The sequence below is a fragment of the Oncorhynchus clarkii genome, chromosome 28 (assembly GCF_045791955.1).
Source record: "Oncorhynchus clarkii lewisi isolate Uvic-CL-2024 chromosome 28, UVic_Ocla_1.0, whole genome shotgun sequence".
NCBI lineage: Eukaryota > Metazoa > Chordata > Actinopteri > Salmoniformes > Salmonidae > Oncorhynchus > Oncorhynchus clarkii.
The window spans coordinates 14671476-14691995 of NC_092174.1; the positions used below are offsets into that span (position 1 = coordinate 14671476).

At 38.7% G+C, this 20520-nt stretch overlaps 1 protein-coding gene across 1 annotated transcript; it reads right to left on the minus strand.

Moving 5' to 3' along the window:
- Positions 1–330: 330 nt before the first annotated feature.
- LOC139387243 (proenkephalin a) lies at positions 331–7386 on the minus strand. Its single transcript, XM_071133348.1, has 2 exons — positions 7249–7386; positions 331–1499 (listed from the first exon to the last, which is right to left on the minus strand). The coding sequence occupies exons 1-2, from the start codon at positions 7384–7386 to the stop codon at positions 951–953; spliced, it is 687 nt and encodes a 228-aa protein (XP_070989449.1). The 3' UTR covers positions 331–950.
- Positions 7387–20520: the final 13134 nt, after the last annotated feature.

The window sequence follows — 20520 nt, forward strand, 5'->3', positions numbered from 1 at the left end:
AGCTAAATATCTAGCCAAGCTGTGAAGTTTTGGTACTGCGTGAAGTTGGGGGAGCTAAGAGACAACATCCTAAGGGAAATTGCCGTTAATATTTTGTGTTCACGTGAGCAATGTGTACAAAAATATAGACAGGCCACAAAGCACCTACATTTGCTTAATAAATCTCCCCCCAAGCTGAGTGAATCTGTCAAATGAATCCTATCCTCACCACTAACACCAGAGTTATTATCAGGTGGGCTTGGCAGAGTGAGACAGTAGCATTAGCTCCACTTCCCAAGCTGACAAACACATCAAACAGCCAGAACAAGACAGAGCGGAGTCCAATTATTTCTGCAGGATTCATGGGTTTATTAGGTTTTGTACAACTAATTGGTCTCAAATGCTGTTCTGTTCTCTATAGAAAGAACACAAAACGAGGACATTTTCAACTGAAAGCAACATGTTTCGACATCAGCATACTGAGACAAGTGTGAGCACGGTGGAAAGTAGGTCTAGCCACCGACATATTTTCATCTTGCCTTGCCAAGAGATTCTGGGCAATACTAAATAACCAACCATTAAAAATGGTTTGGATGACACAACAATACCCCAGGTAAGTCTAAAATCAACTAACACTTCAAAAAAGTTAACTATCGATTTAAAAACAGTGGCAAGTCAAAGAGAGAGAGCAAACAGGTCATGCCATGATTGGTTTTTCACACATGCCCCAGCCCGCGCACACCACAATGAACACGGGTTAATTTATAAATAACCAAACCCATAAAACATACAGTACTGGTTGTCATAAATGTAGTTCTCATCACCTGATAGGCTAAGTGTTTTTTTTGTCACAGTAAACCCAAACAAACAAAAAGCAGCACAGTACAAGCACAACAACAGAATAAGAATGGATCATCTGATCAATATTGAGAGTCCAGACTCATCAGGAGGAGTTGGAGAAGGGGCAGCCCCTAGTCCATGAATCCGCCATATTTCTTCTGTATCTCAGCCAGGGGGGAGTCAACCCCCTGCCCCTCCCAGGAGCGTTTCAGGAGCCCCCCCTTGTTCTTCTGATCCTCCAGCCACTCAGGCCTCCCTACCCTCCTCATGAAGCCCCCATAACGCTTCTTCAATGGCCTGCCCGCCACCTCCAGAGCACCGAAGTCCCCCCCTCTCCTCATGAACCCCCCGTAGCGCTTGGCCAACTCTCCGTCTCTCTGCGCCTCGGCCTCTGAATTCAGGATCTTCAGGATCTCCAGACGGATGTCCTCTTCCTCAGCCACTGGGCTGTTCTGTCCTCCCTGCACTCCTCCATCCTGTACGGGTGGGCTCCTCCTGATCATGAACCCCCCGTAGCGCTTCATGAAGCCGCCATACTTCTTGGCCAGCTGGTGCTGCTCGCCCTCCACCCCATCCTGTTTGATTTCGTCAACAGCGACAGGCTCCTCCTCCAATAGGACGTCTCGGCAGAGGCGGAGCTTCGTGGTGTCCAGGCTGCCCTCACATTCTATTGAGCATGTCTGCAAAGATATGAAGGGGATGGGAACCTCAAAACACAGAAGTGTAGCAGAGGCTCACAAACCCATTTCCTTTCTGTAAATCTAGTTTTAATTTGAGACTTGTCTCTATCAAGGGGCACATGGTACACAGCCGTGAAGAAATAATATATTGTCTGGAGTGATATAGTGATATATGTTTTGCCATAAAAAGGCAAATTGTACATATAGAGTAGTGTTTAATTAGACAATAGTTAACAGGAGCAGAAACAAGTCCAATTCTGGTGCATGAAATAACTGGGTGCGGCCGCTATTCTCCAATGCCAGAGAGACACAGTTGGATGTACAAACAAATGGATTCTATTTGCCTATACCAATATGTTATGATACTTCTCTATTAGTTTTAAGAGTAATTAAATAAGTAAGATGGGAAACAGATGGAGGGACACTTTTATCTGGTTCATTAAACAGCTTCTGGCAAACACAGTTAATGAGACGTTCCTCAAAGCCTGTTACTAGCCTACATCTAATGCCTCATAGCACTTGTCTTTTTATTTCTGAGCACATCAAAGCAGCAGAGAAGAGGGCTTTTGTATAGCCTACAGATAATTCTGAATACATTATCTCGTGGAAAATAAATGTCTCAGATTCATTTTTATTTTACTTTATTTTATTGGAGGTATTTGAATAATATGAAAAGAATGATCTCTAAGAACAATTATAAACTGGGTTGTTGGAGCCCTGAATTCTGATTTGCTGACAGCCATGGTAAATTTAAGCAATAAGGCAGGAGGAGGTGTGGTATGTGGCCAACATGAAGGAAAAGGGAAAAAGGAAACCGCACACTGCTCTTGATAGTATCACTGATCTTTAATAAGCTTTACTTATCGGCCTCACGGCCTTCGTCAGAGCTTTTGTGAATTTAAAAAAAATGTGCACCCTTATGTAGACCTGGCCCCACCCACATCCGTTCCACACATAGAAGGGGATTGGAGGCAAAGGAAAAACAAATAAGTGCTACCAAATATAACAATATGTATTTCATAAATATTACAAAAGTGTATGAATAAGACGTATGAAACACGTCTGTAAAACCACAATGAGGACATAGCAAGTTTTCATTAGTCATTGGGTACATAACGTATAACTAACTATTTTAGGTTTGATGATGAATACTACCTCTAAACGAATGGAGCATTGATGGACTCCACATTCGCCTTTATGTGGGTCTTTTTGAAGAACGTTTTGTTAATAATGAAAACGAAAATCCAGTTTTGAATAAAGTTCTGAAGTGGTATCGATATATTGACCACATTTTTTGCATATGGGAAGGAACTGAAAAAGAGCTGTCAGATTTTATGGCACTACTCAATGACATTGACCCCCATCTCAAATTCACTATTGAACGTGACACTCAACGTGTTCATTACCTTGATATGTGGATTGAGAAATCAAATGGAACCCTGTTTACAACTCTGTATAGAAAAGAAACGGACAGAAATACTCTATTGCAGGTGGACAGCTTCCATCCTGAGCCATTAAAAAGGGGACTTCCAAGAAGCTAATTTTTCAGACTGCGCTTTATATGCCACTCCACAGAAGATTACCTAGAAAAAGCAGCGGAGATGCGCATTCGGTTTCTAAGAAGAGGCTATTCGCCACAATATGTGGAAGAAGCTCTTAATTTGGCATTGGGACAAACAGGAGATGAACTGTTACAAAAAAGACCCGCTAAAGCTAAAGAACACTCTGTAATGTCCACAACTACATATACTTTGAACTCGCGAAAAGTGGGAGGTGTGGTCAAAAAACACTGGCATATTTTATTATCGGACCCAGCTTTGCTGGCTGATTTAAAAAAATCCACCACTTATTGTGTATAGGAGAGGTCGCAATTTACGCGATAAATTGGTTCATTCCAACTGCTAGCCACAAAATAAAATCAGACAGGCTCTTTTACGCCCTCTACCAAATGGTAGCTATTAATGCAGAGGATGCAACAATATGATGAAGTGTGAATATTTCTGCCACCGACACACAGGAAAACGGTTCCAAATAAATTACATTATTACGTGTTCCACCACCCATGTTATTTACATTATTAAATGTCCATGTGGGCTCTGCTATGTCGGTAAAACTTCTCGTTCTCAAACAGAGAATTAGTGAACATAAAAGTTCAATCAGGAGAAACGACAGGGATTATCCAGTCCCAGTACATTTCAATGACCTGAAGCATGACATTTCTACCTTTAGATTTTGTGGCATAGAGAAAGTTAAGATATCAGACAGGTGATATTAATAATACTCTGAGAAAAATCTAATGTTTTGGGATTTTCACCCTCCAGACATTATTTCCTAAAGGACTTAATGATGAAATGCCTATGTATGTTATTTTTGTGAATTTGAACATGAATTATGTGCCTATTTAAGATAACTCTGTTTTCGTATGATGTACCCAATGACTAATGAAAACTTGCTATGTCCACATTGTGGTTTTACAGACGTGTTTCATACGTCTTATTTATACATATTGTTATATTTGGTAGCATTTATTTGTTTTTCCTTTGCCTCCAACCCCCTTCGATGTGTGTGGAACGGATGTGGGTGGGGCTAGGTCTACATAAGGGTGCACATTTTTAAAAATGTACTAAAGCTCTGACGAAGGCCGTGAGGCCGATACATAAAGACTATGAGCTTTTATTGCTCAAATTAATTCATGCTGATAACAAAAATATAATCCATAGGCCTAATGAACACATGTTCAAACTCGTACACTTTTTATAGACTTAAAGGGGCAATCTGTAGGTGCTACATCCACTTTTGGACTTTATATATATATATATATATCCATTGATTCTTGAAGAATATAACTTAGTTCAAGTGTCACACTACATGAGAACCCAAAATATAAGCTTGTTTTTCTTCAATGTTTGTAAACATTGTAAATGTAAACAAATACTGTATATCCTCATAACATGGTTAATAAATAATGTTGATATCATGGATGGTCAGTCCTTGCATCCATAGCTCAGTCTATTAATCTGAGAGTGGTTACATTTCTCCAGGCCCATCCCTCAGCCTTTTACCAAAACAGAGGTGGGGTGAGGTTTTGTTATTGTTTCATCTGTGGTTTTACCCTTTAAGCAGCTGCATATTATCAAGATATCAAAGTGTCACCAACAAAAAGTTAAACAATAGGCCTATAGCAAATGCAGAATATGGCATTCATTTTCACATGTAAATAGCACTTTCAGTGGTGCTCAAAGCATGCCATTCTATGAGCGCAGCATTTATTTTTCAAATCGAATCAATGAGCCCAATCAGTCCTCCATGACAACAAAATCATAAACAATGGAGTATGGCTGGCTAATAAGTCCTTAGTTTTGGGGTCATGCTCAGGTAAAACAATTTGGCTAATCTATACTTCCATATTGAAGATCATGGGGAATAACATTTATTGGAATGACTGGAATTCTGATAGACTTTGGTTTTTAATATTAAGATATAATTGAATCAAAATATTATATGTAGTAGAAAGCGATGGGTTAGAAGAAGCCTACATAACCAACCCATAAAGTAAAATGTTACATCCATAGATGGCAGGCCAGGTGAACTTTAACAATGATTTATCCTGCAATAGATGTGGTTCAATTGGTAACATTCATTTTTGTCTTCTTCTAATGCCTCTTAAGGGGAAAGTAATCTAAAAGTAACTGGATGTAATCAGATTATGTTACTGAGTTTGGGTAATCAAAAAGTTACATTACTGATTACAATTTTGGACAGGTAACTAGTAGCTGTAATGGGTTACATTTAGAAAGTAACCTAACCAACCCTGATTGCATGGAACTCCATTCCGTCTCATATTGCTCAAATAAACAGCAATCCTGGTTAAAAAAACAACAGATATAGCAACCCCTCACCCCTATTTGACCTAGATAGTTTGTGTGTGTATGCATTGATATATAGGCTATGTGTGCCTTTATTTTTTTTCTTGAGCTGTTCCTGCCTATTAATATGCTGTATTATGTCATGTTTCATGTGTTGTGTGGACCCCAGGAAGAGTAGTTGCTGCTTTTGCAACAGCTCATGGCGATCCTAATAAAATGAATTAAAAAAAATACATGTCACCATTAATATCCGCACTACGAGGAGATTTGATGTAAAGTCCCTCTTTTTAACTCACCTGCACATTCATTTTTTATGTTCTTTCTTTGTTGTTCCTTTTCCATACAATCCATCATGTACAATTGCACTTAAATATGATTTTAATAATGCAAGATTTTAAATCCCAGCAGTCTTTAAAATTACATTCAGGAGCAAAAGGTTTTTAATTAGTTGTTTTTAATTCATAAAAAAATAAAATAATAATAATATAATATTGGAATGGAATATAAATAATAACATTAATTAACATTGAAATATAACATTTAATAACAGTAACTTAAGTAATTAACTCAGTGTAACATTGATGTGGCAATTTTCTTATGCTTGCTATTGCACGATTCTAATTTGTACCTGTAGGTCACAAATAAAGCTATCCCCAGTAAAATTGGAGCACAACTCATGAGCCCACCTCCTGCACTAATCACACCTAATCCAGTCCCCACCTGTGACTGAAAACAATGGGAGAGATATAATTTGAAAAGCTATCTATTTATATGACATAAAATGCTGTGTAAAAGAGCTAAAATTCTATAAAGTTGCATTAACTGTAAAGCTATCAGTAACTAGTGGAAACATTTACCACTGAAATTAAGTTACGTTATCTTTTTTATGTATTTTACCTCAGACGATCTGGTAGTAAGGTTGCTAGCTAGTACTCCTAGCATCTTATGCTAACTAGTTAGCTGGCTAGCATTTCCTGCTAGAGAAGTTGCTAGCAAGAAAGTTAGCATAAACTAGCGCTAACTGGGCTAGTCATTGTCTAAATGTCAGGTAGAAACACATTCATAACTATAGGGGGGGGGGGGGGGGGGGGGGGTGAGTTGTCCCAAACACGCTCATCCAACATATTACTACTTTACTAAAAGAATATCTACATTTTTCTCTCTAAACAAGTTGATTATTTAAGGCTTTCCTACTTGTATATATATATATATATATATATATATATATATATATATATATATATATATATATATATATATATATCTAATTTCATTGGAATATATCTACAACTACAAAAAATTGATAAACTTACCTCAAATATCCTTTTGTTGAAATACATTTTTTTGTTCAACAAGAACAGTGTCAGCCGGGGAAGTGTTGGAGAAATAATTTGATGACATCTTGTGGTCTTTATGTGAATTACATGGGGGGGGGGGGGGGGGGGTGCAGTTACCCCCTACTACCCTACTCATGTAATTGTAAAAACTGAATGATGGGTGCATAGAAATGTCTCGAGGTTACATGTTGTCACCAGTTAGACCAACAACACAAGTTGTTGCCTACATTAAATATTCAACCGAAACTATTATGGCATTTCATATTGATGCAGTTAAAATGATGGGTTTCCTAATTTAATTGGTATTTCATTAATTGTCTGCCTGCATCAAAATAAATGAAAAAGAGCTTAATAAAGTCGTGTTCCAAGGATACATGCACCTCACACAGCATTGCCTAACATTGAAATCACAAAAATAAACAGGTGGGTTGCCTACTGCGCAATCTTTCCCACGAAAAAGTGACGCGGAAAAAGTAGCACCCAGTTACTTTACTTTAAAAACATTTGAATTAAAACATGTCCAAAATGTACCAATTGTGGACCTACCAGAGTGTTAATTGCCGTCTGTTGTCCCAGTATGCGGTTGAGGCAGAGCGCACAGTCCTTCTCGCAGTCCGCTCCGACCGTGAGCGCAAAATACGCACAGAGAAGCAGCCTCCATAGTGAGTTCCCCGGGACAGCCATAGACTGGAGAACATGTGTTTTGGGAGAGAATCCACCAAGACTTGATTAGAAAACGTTTGTGATTTAGAGTTTTACTTACTGTTCATTTCTCACGAAGTGCTAAATCATGGACTATACGAAAAAAGCCATTTATATCCTTAATTGGACTCTAAATTCAACTCAGTTATCCTCATTCCAAAGTTGCCAAGAAAAAACAAACCATCAAAAGCCAATACTTGCCTCTGTTTTTTATGCTTAGTTCAATCCCAGTGGTGTTGCAGTAGGAACTGTTGATTGTGAGGTTTTATACCAAATATAGTATTTCCCCCGGTGCTTACCAAGTCGCTGGAAAAAAACAAATTTAGAACTGTTGCGATTGAGCCTATCAGCTTTCTCTAAAGGCTCACGGATGGAAGAGCTCGTCGTTCACGAAGCAAAATACTCAGGAGGATGCTCAAAATGGATGCTTATGTGAGCTGAGTTCATAATGCAAGTTCAGTATCTTGATAGGTATAAGTAGTCCTCAGAAAACGTAATCATTATGTTTCCAGTCGTCAGAGGGGAATTTGACGCATAGACTGACGCAATTCATATTCCTTAGATTTATTTGACCTTGCAGGCTATAATAGGATGTTTGGAAAATGTAGGCTATTCAGTCATACTTTGACTACAGGTGTGGTAGGTGAGTCACTTCTTATAATAAGCTTTGTGTTTGCATTTAATAATGGGGTCCACACTTATTTGTTTTAACATAATGACCATTTTCAGTTAATTTTGAAACATGGTGGACCAGTTATTTGTGTCACACTGCCACAATACATCACATATGTCATGAGGTAACAGAGATCAATAAAAATGACTTCTTAGTCAAGTCGTAAACTATGAGATGATAATCCTGATGATAGCACACACACACCTTTCTGTTGAAGGAGCACTCCATAGAGTGGATTGTGTTCTGTGCCATAGGATTATGGTGCCAGACGTTACAGCTACAATATTCAGAGACACACTCATCTTGCTCTGGGAGATTAGGTCACATAGGGCCAAGAGTCGGCACCTATTTAAGATATATGCACCGGTATAAAAATAAATAAAAGGCAATATGAATCATCATGATCAGCAATCTCTTTCGTCAATATACACTGAGTGTATAAAGCATTGAGGACACCTGCTCTTTCTATGACATAGACTGATCATGTGAATCCAGGTGAAAGCTATGATCCCTTATTGATGTCACTTGTTAAATCCACTTCATCAGTGTTATTAGGAAGGTGTTCCTAATGTTTGGTATAATCCGTGTATGTTTTACACAGGGATTTGTTACAAAAGCATCCAATGAAATATGTCAAATTGATTCCTTAGAAAACTTTACTTGCTGAATTCTGTAGAAAAGTCCTAGTCAGGCAAGGACAGATCATTTTGTATTGGACCTAGGCTTTTAATTACAACTGGCCTTATACTGTTAACAGCCTTGTTTGTCGTCAAACTGTTTGTCAGGAAAGAGGAGCTACAGACAGTAATATGAAGTTGAGAGCAGTCAGTTACCATAATTATGGTCTACAGCTGTCTTGTCCTTATCAGAGTGAGTAAACAAAAAAGCACACCTAGTCAGATAAAGGGAGGTGAGAGGTTGGGAGGGAACTTGGTAATTATGTTCACCTCTGATTAAAGCTGATTCTGCCTCTGTCTAGACTATTGAACCTGAATACAATAGTTTACAACTGTGGCCTAAAAAGTAGTCCGTTTGGTTCTCTCTTCAAATCCTATTGAGGTGATATGAATGTGCATGCCATTGTGTGAGATAAACAATGCCAATGATCATGCAGATAATAATGTTGATGATGATGATAATGATGAAGATGTGATAATGATGCTAATGGTGAAGATGACAATGTATTTATATATTTTTTTAGTTAACCATTAATTAACTAGGCAAGTCAGTTAAGAACAAATTCTTATTTATGACGGCATACCCCGGCCAAACCCTAACACCGAACGACGCTGGTCCAATTGTGCCCCATGATGAAGACGAGTCCTGTTGAGCAGCAGTTTATGTAACCCCATGGTGCTATTACACCCATATTACTGCACTAAGCTCTCCTGATGAGATCGGCATGTCGGATGATACCCCGTAATAGTTGTTATTTCATATAAATTAGTTATTTCTCCTGGAGCATGAGAAGCCAGTGGGCCAACAAGCTGGGTAGATGAAATACTACTGTGCTACAATATGGCTTCTGAGGCCCCCTGGATCCTAATGTCATTATATTCTAGAACCCTAATGGAAATCTCTGTGGTTGGGTGGAAATAATGGTATGAACCAAGAGAAAAACGTTTAAATCGAACTATTACCTTGTGACCTACACTGTTTTTTTTATTTTAAAAAATTCTTTCAACTATGAACTTCAAACTCGATATTTAAACTCAATTGAAATGGTTATTCCGTTATTTTTGCAGTTTTTGAGTGTCATTTTGCCATGTATGAAAGTCCACTCCAATCCAGTGATATCTGATTTCTAAACTAAATACAGTGTAGCTCAACCCAGTGTGATGTGTGTGCACCTGAACATTAGTAGCGAAGGAAATCATTGTTAAGTCTTTCACAAATATGTCCACTGTACAAACAAACTATCCCTGATGATGATATTCAAACACATCCACGTTTATCTCTGCAACGTGTGTTCACAGCATCACAGGAAATTATTCTCCTGTCAACACAGCTTGTAGGAACCTACTCAATATGCGGAGTCTATTAGTTATTTGAAGTAAATACTCTGAAAGTATCCCAAATGGCACCATATTCCCTATATAGTGCCCTACCTTTGACCAGGGCCCTCTTGTCAGACGTAGTGCACTATATAGGGAATAGGGTACCAAGGGGGACACATCCAGAATGACACCATGCTAAACAAGATCAGTTATATCTTTTTTACTGCATATCCTGGATGCTGAGCAATTATAACAATGAGCTTTATTGACTACCATGACTAGAAGAAGAGATATCCGTGACTTTAAAAGAGGTCTCAAGGGAGCTTAGTGTGTGTGTGTCTCTCTCTCTCTGTCACCAAATCTCAACCCAATTAAACACTTATGGAAGATTCTGAAGCGGCGCCCGAGGCAGCTTTCTCCATCACCAAAACACCAAATGATGGTTTCCCACTTCTATGGAAATGATAGATCCTGTTATATGCCTAACACATAAATGTCAACCTCTTTTGTCTCGTCATCATTTTCATTATTGTCATCTCTTTCTCTCTCTCCAAATTGCTATAGTAGAATGCTACATTGTTATCAAAACAATACAAAGATGCATCATCCACCACGAAATTAAACTGTTTCTCAGAAAGACGCTATACGGCATTCATGTGAGTGAAGGATTTTTGTTGAAGTTCATTAGGTCAGTTCCAGATTATTATTTTATTTCATTATTTTCTCTGTCACCCCTCTCTCATTATCTCAGTAGCTTGATTATAAACTATTCACACTTTTAAATAAGCTACATGTCACGGGCGTCGTAAGAAGTGGACCAAGGTGCTGTCACGTTCGTCATAACGAGGAGACCAAGGCGCAGCGTGATATGAATACATTCTTCTTTATTAAACGAAGAACACTAAACAAACTAACAAAATAACAAAACGAATGTGTAGCTATAACACGAGTACTGACATGCAACTACACATAGACAATAACCCACAAAACCAAAATGGAAAAATGGCAACCTAAATAGGATCCCCAATTAGAGACAACGATAAACAGCTGTCTCTGATTGGGAACCAATTCAGGCCACCATAGACCTACATATACCTAGACATACTAAAACCCCATAGATATACAAAAACTCTAGACAGGACAAAAACACCTAGACAATACAAAAACTAAACCAACCACCCATGTCACACCCTGACCTAAACAAAATAATATAGAAAACAAAGATAACTAAGGTCAGGGTGTGACAGGTGCAGCGTGGTGAGCGTACATATTCATTTTATTTAGTAGAATGTCACCAACAACAACAATAAACAATACTAAACGACTGTGACGCTTAACAGGGCTATGATGCCTCTAACAAAGTTAACTACCCACACTAAAAGGAGGTAAAAAGGGCTACCTAAGTATGATTCCCAATCAGAGACAACGATAGACAGCTGTCCCTGATTGAGAACCATACCCGGCCAAAACATAGAAATAAAGAAACATAGAAAACGAGACATAGAATGCCCACTCCACATCACACCCTGACCTAACCAAATAGAGAAATAAAACGTCTCTCTAAGGTCAGGGCGTGACACTACAAGAAGAAGAAAAACAACGTCTCTTGCAATCGAACTGTCAGACAATAGTCAGGTTCAAATAAAGTGCAGTGATCAAATCAAATCAAATGTATTTACATAGCCCTTCTTACATCAGCTGATATCTCAAAGTGCTGTACAGAAACCCAGCCTAAAACCCCAAACAGCGAGCAATACAGGTGTAGAAGCACAGTGGCTAGGAAAAACTCCATAGAAAGGCCAAAACCTAGGAAGAAACCTAGAGAGGAACCAGGCTATGAGGGGTGGCCAGTCCTCTTCTGGCTGTGCCGGGTGGAGATTATAACAGAACATGGCCAGTGGTGGCCTGAGCAAGTATGCTTCTAATCATCTCCATTTCCTGCTGTGTGGGAAGAGCAGGGTGTATCAGCTTGGTAATGGATGTGTCAGTCACACTGGAGCATGGAAAGATGACAGGAGAGTTAATTACTGTAGAACCCTGTCTCGCTCTCTCTCGCACACACACACACGCATTCACGCACTCCCGTACAAAAATGCATGCACGCATGCAGAGGCGAATGCACGCAAAAACACACACACAGAGACTCATTGTTCACAGATTAGACCGAAGTGTCAGGTGTAATCTTACTCTCACGTCCCTACACTGAAGAAACCACAGGGCACATGTAGGATCTAGTGCACTGTAACATTTACGTCTACTGTACCGTGTGTACAGGTAAAATGAAGGAAAGAAACACAAACAAAGTGTTTTAATAGGACCACAAGCAGCTTCGACACCATTCCTCCACGAGAAAATCCATCATTTGGTGTTTTGGGGATGGTGGTGGAAAACGCTGTCTTAGATTATTATTTTTTTTTAAATGTAACCTTTATTTAACCAGGCAAGTCAGTTAAGAACAAATTCTTATTTACAATGATGGCTACTCCAAAATCTCCCATAAGTGTTCAATTGGGTTGAGATCTGGTGACTGACTGACTGACCGGCACTCAGGCAGGCACGCACACACACAAAAACCCTTTAAACCCCCTACACTCCCTTGAAACCCCTCGTCACTGAGATGTCTTCTTCTAGCCATGGTAGCCAAAATAATGGACACCTGGGGATTTTTATACATGACCCTAAGCATGATGGGATGTTAATTGCTTAATTAACTCAGGAACTACACTTGTGTGGAAGCACGTGCTTTCAATATACTTTGTATTCCTCATTTACTCAAGTGGTTCCATTATTTTGTCAGTTATCGGTACATACAGTACATGTGATGGATGAGATGAGTCCCAACCCCAAAGGTTGGTTCATTACAGTACATTATTATCATTACACTAAAGTGTGTAGCTGCACAGTGTCTCCATAAAGTATTCACACCCCTTGACTCATTCCACATTTTGTTGTGTTACAACCTGAATTCAAAATTGCTTACATAGATTTTTTTCTCTCACCTATCTACACACAGTACCCCAAAATGACAAAGTGAAAACATGTTTCTAGAAATTGATTGAACATGAAATACAGAAATATCTTGTCACGAATATTACCGAAGGTGGCTCCCCTTCTTGTTCGGGTGGCGGTCGTCGTCGCCGGTCTACTAGCTGCCACCGATCCTTTGTTCCGTGTTCGTTTGGTTTTGTCTAATTGTTTTCACCTGTTCATTGTTTGGTTGTTAGGGTGGTGTTATTTAAGTTCGTTTAGCCCGCTTCTGTTTGTGCGGGCATGTTCTTCTGTATTTGTGAGAGGTGTTTTTGTTGGGTTTTCTCACTGTCCTGGTATTTTTACCTAAGGGTACTTATTGTAGTAATAGTTACACCTGTGTTGGGTATAACTATTTTGTTCTTTTTGATTTTGGACATTAAAGCGTGTTTTTTCCCACATCCCTTTGCTCTCTGCACCTGACTCCACACCCATTCACTCATTGAGCGTTACATATCTCATTTAAATAAGTATTCACACCCCTGAGTCAATACGTGGTAAAATCCTCTTTGGCAGTGATTACAGCTGTGAGTCTTTCTGGGTAAGTCTCTAAGAGCTTTGCACACCTAGATTGTACAATATTTGGACATTCTTCTTTCTAAATTTCTTCAAGCTCGATAAAGTTTCTTGTTGATCATTGCTAGACATCCATTTTCAAGTCTTGCCATAGATTTTCAAGACAATTTAAGTCAGAACTGTAACTAGGCCACTCAGTGTCTTGGTAAGCAACTACAGTGTATATTTGGCCTTGTGTTTTAAGTTATTGTCCTGCTGAAAGGTGAATTTGTCTCCCAATGTCTGTTGGAAAGTAGACTGAACCAGATTGTTCTCTAGGATTTTGCCTGTGCATGGCTCTATTCTGTATCTTTTTATCCTAAAAATCTTCCTAGTCCTTAACGATTACAAGCGTACCCATAACATGATGCAGCCACCACCATGTTTTTCACTCTGTCAATTAGGTTAGTATTGTGGAGTAACTACAATGTTGTTGATCCATCCTCAGTTTTCTCCTATCACAACCATTCAACTCTGTAAATGTTTTTAAGTCACCATTGGCGTCATGGCTATATCCCTCCCGGAGTGGTTTCCTTCCTCTCTGGCAACTGAGTTAGAAACAGTGGTGCAAAGTACTTAAATAAAAATACTTTAAAGTACTACTTAAGTAGTTTTTTGAGGTATCTGTACTTTACTTTACTATTTATATGTTTTGCAACTTTTACTTTTACTTCACTATATTCCAAAATAAAATACTTTTTACTCAATACATTTTTCGTGACACCCAAAAGTACTGTTTACATTTTACAGGAAAATGGTCCAATTCATACACTTATCGACAGAACATCCCTGGTCATCCCTACTGCATCTGATTTGGCAGACTCACTAAACACAAATGCTTCGTTTATAAATTATGTCTGAGTTTTGGAGTGTGCCCCTAGCAATTCGTCAATAATTTTGAAAAATGGTGCCGTCTGGTTTGTTTAATATAAGGAATTTTAAATTACTTATACTTAATCTTTTACTTTTGATACTTAAGTACATTTTAGCAATTCCATTTACTTTTGATACTTAAGTATATTTTAAACCAAATACTTTTAGACTTTTACTCAAGTATTTACTATTAATGAATCTTTACTTTTACTCAAGTATGACAATTTAGTAAGTTTTTCTACCAGTGGTTAGGAAGGACGCCTGTATCTTTGCAGTGAATGATACACCATCCAAAGTGTAATGTTTGCTTTTTAAATTTTTACCCTTCTACCAAAAGTTGCCCTCAATGCAAGGCATTGGAAAACCTCCCTGGTCTTTCTTGTTGAAGCTGTGTTTGAAATTCACTGCTCGAATGAGGAACCTTACAAATAATGAATTGTATATGTGAGGTACAGAGGTAGTCATTAAAAAATCATGCTAAACACTATTGCACACAGAGTGAGACCATGCAACGTTTTATGTGACCTTTTAAGCACATTTTTTATTCATTAACTTATTTAGGCTTGTCATCACAAAGGGGTTGAATACTTATTGACTCAAGACATTTCAGCTTTTCATTTGTAACTCATTTAAAAAAAAATCTAAAAACATAATTCCACTCTGACATTTTGGGCTATTGTGTGTATGCCAGTGACAAAAAAATAATACTTTTTTATCACTATTTAGCTGTACCACAACAAAATGGGGGAAAGGTCAAGGAGTGTGAATACTTTTTGATGGTACTGTATGTACTAGAGTTGTACAAACTCTTTGACTCCCTCTGACTGAAGACAAACAAGGCAGATACTCTATACACTTCCACCCTCATAGGACAACACAGAAGAGACTTAGGGCTGGATTCAATCTGTATCGTGGAAGTATCCCGGAAGATCCATATACAGTGGGGCAAAAAAGTATTTAGTCAGCCACCAATTGTGCAAGTTCTCCCACTTAAAAAGATGAGAGGCCTGTAATTTTCATCATAGGTACACTTCAACTATGACAGACAAAATGAGGAAAAAGAATCCAGAAAATCACATTGTAGGATTTTTTATTAATTTATTTGCAAATTATGGTGGAAAATAAGTATTTGGTCAATAACAAAAGTTTATCTCAATACTTTGTTATATACCCTTTGTTGGCAATGACAAGAGGTCAAATGTTTTCTGTAAGTCTTCACAAGGTTTTCACACTGTTGCTGGTATTTTGGCCCATTCCTCCATGCAGATCTCCTCTAGAGCAGTGTTGTTTTGGGGCTGTTGCTGGGCAACACGGACTTTCAACTCCCTCCAAAGATTTTCTATGGGGTTGAGATCTGGAGACTGGCTAGACCACTCCAGGACCTTGAAATGCTTCTTACGAAGCCACTCCTTCGTTGCCCGGGCGGTGTGTTTGGGATCATTGTCATGCTGAAAGAGCCAGCCACGTTTCATCTTCAATGCCCTTGCTGATGGATGGAGGTTTTCACTCAAAATCTCACGATACATGGCCCCATTCATTCTTTCCTTTACACGGATCAGTCATCCTAGTCCCTTTGCAGAAAAACAGCCCCAAAGAATGTTTCTACCCCCATACTTCACAGTAGGTATGGTGTTCTTTGGATGCAACTCAGCATTCTTTGTCCTCCAAACACAACGAGTTGAGTTTTTACAAAAAAGTTATATTTTGGCTTCATCTGACCATATGACATTCTCCCAATCTTCTTCTGGATCATTCAAATGCTCTCTAGCAAACTTCAGACGGGCCTGGATATGTACTGGTTTAAGCAGGGGGACACGTCTGGCACTGCAGGTTTTGAGTCCCTGGCGGCGTAGTGTGTTACTGATGGTAGGCTTTGTTACTTTGGTCCCAGCTCTCTGCAGGTCATTCACTAGGTCCCCCTGTGTGGTTCTGGGATTTTTGCTCACCATTCTTGTGATAATTTTGACCCCACGGGGTGAGATCTTGCGTGGAGCCCCAGATCGAAGGAGATTATCAGTTGTCTTGTATGTCTTCCATTTCCTAATAATTGCTCCCACAGTTGATTTCTTCAAACCAAGCTGCTTACCTATTGCAGATTTAGTCTTCCCAGCCTGGTGCAGGTCTACAATTTTGTTTCTGGTGTCCTTTGACAGCTCTTTGGTCTTGGCCATTGTGGAGTTTGGAGTGTGACTGTTTGAGGTTGTGGACAGGTGTCTTTTATACTGATAAGTTCAAACAGGTGCCATTAATACAGGTAACGAGTGGAGGACAGAGGAGCCTCTTAAAGAAGAAGTTACAGGTCTGTGAGAGCCAGAAATCTTGCTTGTTTGTAGGTGACCAAATACTTATTTTCCACCATAATTTGCAAATAAATTAATTAAAAAATCCTACAATGTGATTTTCTGGATTTGTTTCTTCTCATTTTGTCTGTCATAGTTGAAGTGTACCTATGATGAAAATTACAGGCCTCTCTCATCTTTTCAAGTGGGAGAACTTGCACAATTGGTGGCTGACTAAATACTTTTTTGCCCCACTGTATATACATTTCCGATTGAGCTGGCATACGCAGCGTTTTCAGCGAACGCGGGAACATTGCCTTTACATTTCAGTCGAGCTACAACGCAGATCTTCCGTGATAATTCTGCGATACAGATTGAATCCATCCCTTATTATCATCTGAGTGTGCTTTGTATGTTAAATAGGGAAAGTTGGACCTCATATCGCAAAGAAATGGATCAAAAGGAACTTAAACACAGCTGATGTATTCACCATTTTCATCAGCAAAGCGCTTCGCTCAAGCTCAACTGTTTTTCCCGAATATGTTTTGTACTATAGATGCGTCATATGGTTAGCCATCAAAGGATCTGCTCTATCTAACCAACCACTTTACACTGTTCCACTGCCCAGGTTTTAATAGAGGATCCTCTCGGATCACTCTAATGGTATCTTAAATGTCCTCAACACAATCCATTTCTACCGAAGGCGTCTGATTTGTATAATTGTAGTCACCTCAATTGCAGTCTTAATTGGAACCTTATTTAGAAATGCGGCTGTCTGTTGCCTTAATGTATTAATTCAAAGTTCAACATTTACATAAAAGATGCAATAATAACAAATCTGTATGCGTGCAGGACACACATGTGTAAGGCCCTATTGCCACATTTGCATTTGGGTCACCGGAGAAGAGTGTCTATGAAAAGGGAAAGTGAAACATTTAATTAACAGAAAGAACATGGTTCAGGGGATACTAAAAAGGAGTCAACACGATTTAATGTTTGTCTTTTCATTCAACTGCCTGTTGGAATTCAGACTTAAGGTGTAAAACCTTGCTTTAGAGTCTAGACTCCGGGGGCGTTGTCCTCGCTGGACCAGATATATTCAGCAAACCCACCCAGGAATAAAGAGAAATGTCACAATGACACAGAGTGATTCAACTCCCCCAGTCTAATAGAATGTGAAAACAAGATGCCATTTGAGTAAGAGGCAGAACCTGAAAAACATATTTGGTTTGAATCCTGAAAATCCATTTGGGGTCAGCGACACTTAAAGACGTTTGTGGCTTTGCTGAAGGTTTTCGGCCACTCAGCTCACTTATGCATTATTCAATATTGGGACATTAAATGCAATCCCACTTAATATTATTTTTTAAGGACAAACCATTAAAAAAATATATATTTTTCAATTAGTAAACAAATTGATGCACACATCTAGAGTATACTAACTTTATTCTGACAGGTTTCCACCTGCATCTCATGTTTGCGAATGACCCTAAATGTGGAGATGAATGTTGGCATTAGTTGGTAGAAATATAGAAAAATGGATTGAGAGTTGTGAACTTGAGAGTAGAAAGCCCAGTTTAACAGATTATCCCCTACAGATAAAGGTTCCCCGGGGGCCACAATATCCGCTGCTTTCAGCTCTTTCCTTTGTATAAGTGGTTGCTTTAGACCTGAGAAATTAGGTGAGTTCTTTGCCTAATCTTGTTTCATAATTATTTTTAATGCATCTAAGGTGCAAGTGTCAGTACATGTTTAACAAAACATGTCTAAAACATTGGAACAAAGGGTTTTGACCACTAACATGTGTTTGATTCTACATGTACATGCAACAACAAATTAGCATCAGGTTCCAGGTATTCCTGGAAACAAAAGTAAACTTCTGTCAAGGCAAATCAAAACCAGGATGACCTTTATGAGATGAATTGGAATAGCAAAGTGCTACAACCTTTCGATAAATGAAAACCCTCTATATTAGCCACTTTGACATTTAGTAAGGTTACCTGTCAGTCTGAATCCGGGACTGTCCACTGAGCTATGGCTGCCGGATAATTACCACACTGCATAATGAGCAATTAGATTAAATTAAATTAACAAAAACAACACCCACTTGGCACAGACGTCAATTCAACATCTATTCCACGTTGGTTCAACATAATTTTATTGAAATGACATGGAAACAACATTGATTCAACCAGCGTGTGTCCCGTGGGCAGTGTCTATGATCACCAGGGATCCAATAATAAAATAGCTTTTCCAAAGTTGAATAACAACGAAGATTCATTGTTGCATAAGTGTTTTTGCCTTAGAGCTATTTGCTTGAGAGCTACAGATCAACTGGCTGAGGTAAACAGGTACAGTGCCTTCAGAAAGTATTCATACCCCTTTACTTATTCCACATTCTGTTGTGTTACTGCCTGAATTCAAAATGGATTATGTCGATTTATTCTCTCAAACACAATACCCGATAATGATAAAGTGAAAACATGTTTTTCGAACTTTTTGCTAATTTATTGAAAATGAAATACAGAAATATCTCATTTACATAACTATTCACATCCCTGAGTCAATACATGTTAGAATCACCTTTGGCAGTGATTACAGCTGTGAGCCTTTATTAGTAAGTCTCTAAGAGCTGGGATCCTTTATTGGTAAATCTCTAAGAGCTTTGCACTCCTGGATTGTACAATATTTGCACATTGTACTTTTTTTAAACTATTCAAGCTCTGTCAAGTTGCTTGTTGATCATTGCTAGACAGCCATTTTCAAGTCATACCAGAGATTTTCAAGCCATTTTAAGTCAAAACTCTAACTAAGCCACTCAGGAACACTCAATGTCATTTTGGTAAGCAACTCCAGTTTATATTTGGCCTTGTGTTTCAGGTACTCTTGTGTTTTTGGTAATTGTCCTGCTGAAAGGTGAATTTGTCTCCCAGTGTCTGTTGGAAAACAGACTGGATTTTGCCTGTGCTTAGCTCTATTTTGTTTCATTTTATCCACACAAAAAAAAACTAGTCTTCGCCGATGACAATCATACCCATAACATGACGCAGCCACCACCAAGCTTGAAAATATGAAGAGCGGTACTCAGTGATGTGTTGTGTTGGATTTGCACCAAACATAACACTCTTTATTCAGGACATAAAGTACATTTCTTTGCCACATTTTACTTCAGTGCCTTATTGCAAACAGGATCCATGTTTTGGAATACTTGTATTCTGTACAGGCTTCCTTATTTTCACTTTGTTATGTAGGCTACTATTGTAGAGTAACTACAATGTTGTAGATCCATCCTCAGCAATTAAACTGTAACTGTTTTAAAGACACCATTGGCCTCATGGTGAAATCTCTGAGTGGTTACCTTCCTCTCCGGAAACTGAGTTAGGAAGGACACTTGTATTTTTGTAGTGATTGGGTGTATTGATACACTATCTAAAGTGTAATTAATAACTTCACCATGCTCAAACTGATTTTCAATGACTGCTTTAAAAAAAATAAAAAAAATCCTATCTCCAACAGGTGCCCATCTTTGCGAAGCATTGGAAAACCTCCCGGGTCTTTGTGGTTGAATCTGTGTTTGAAATGCACTGCTCAAATGATAGACCTTACAGTCATTCAAAAATCACGTTAAACACTATTATTGCACGCAGAGGGAGTCCATGCAACTTATGTGTTAAGCACATTTTTCCTGAACTTATTTAGGCTTGCCCTAACA

What these genes read in the sequence shown, in the direction of transcription:
- LOC139387243 (XM_071133348.1), bottom strand. Translation starts at nt 7,386, where the DNA reads ATGGCTGTCCCGGGGAACTCACTATGGAGGCTGCTTCTCTGTGCGTAT. An exon ending in AGACGGCAATTAACACTCTG is followed by an intron (nt 1,500 to 7,248) that starts GTAGGTCCACAA and finishes ATATCTTTGCAG; the next exon opens with ACATGCTCAATAGAATGTGA.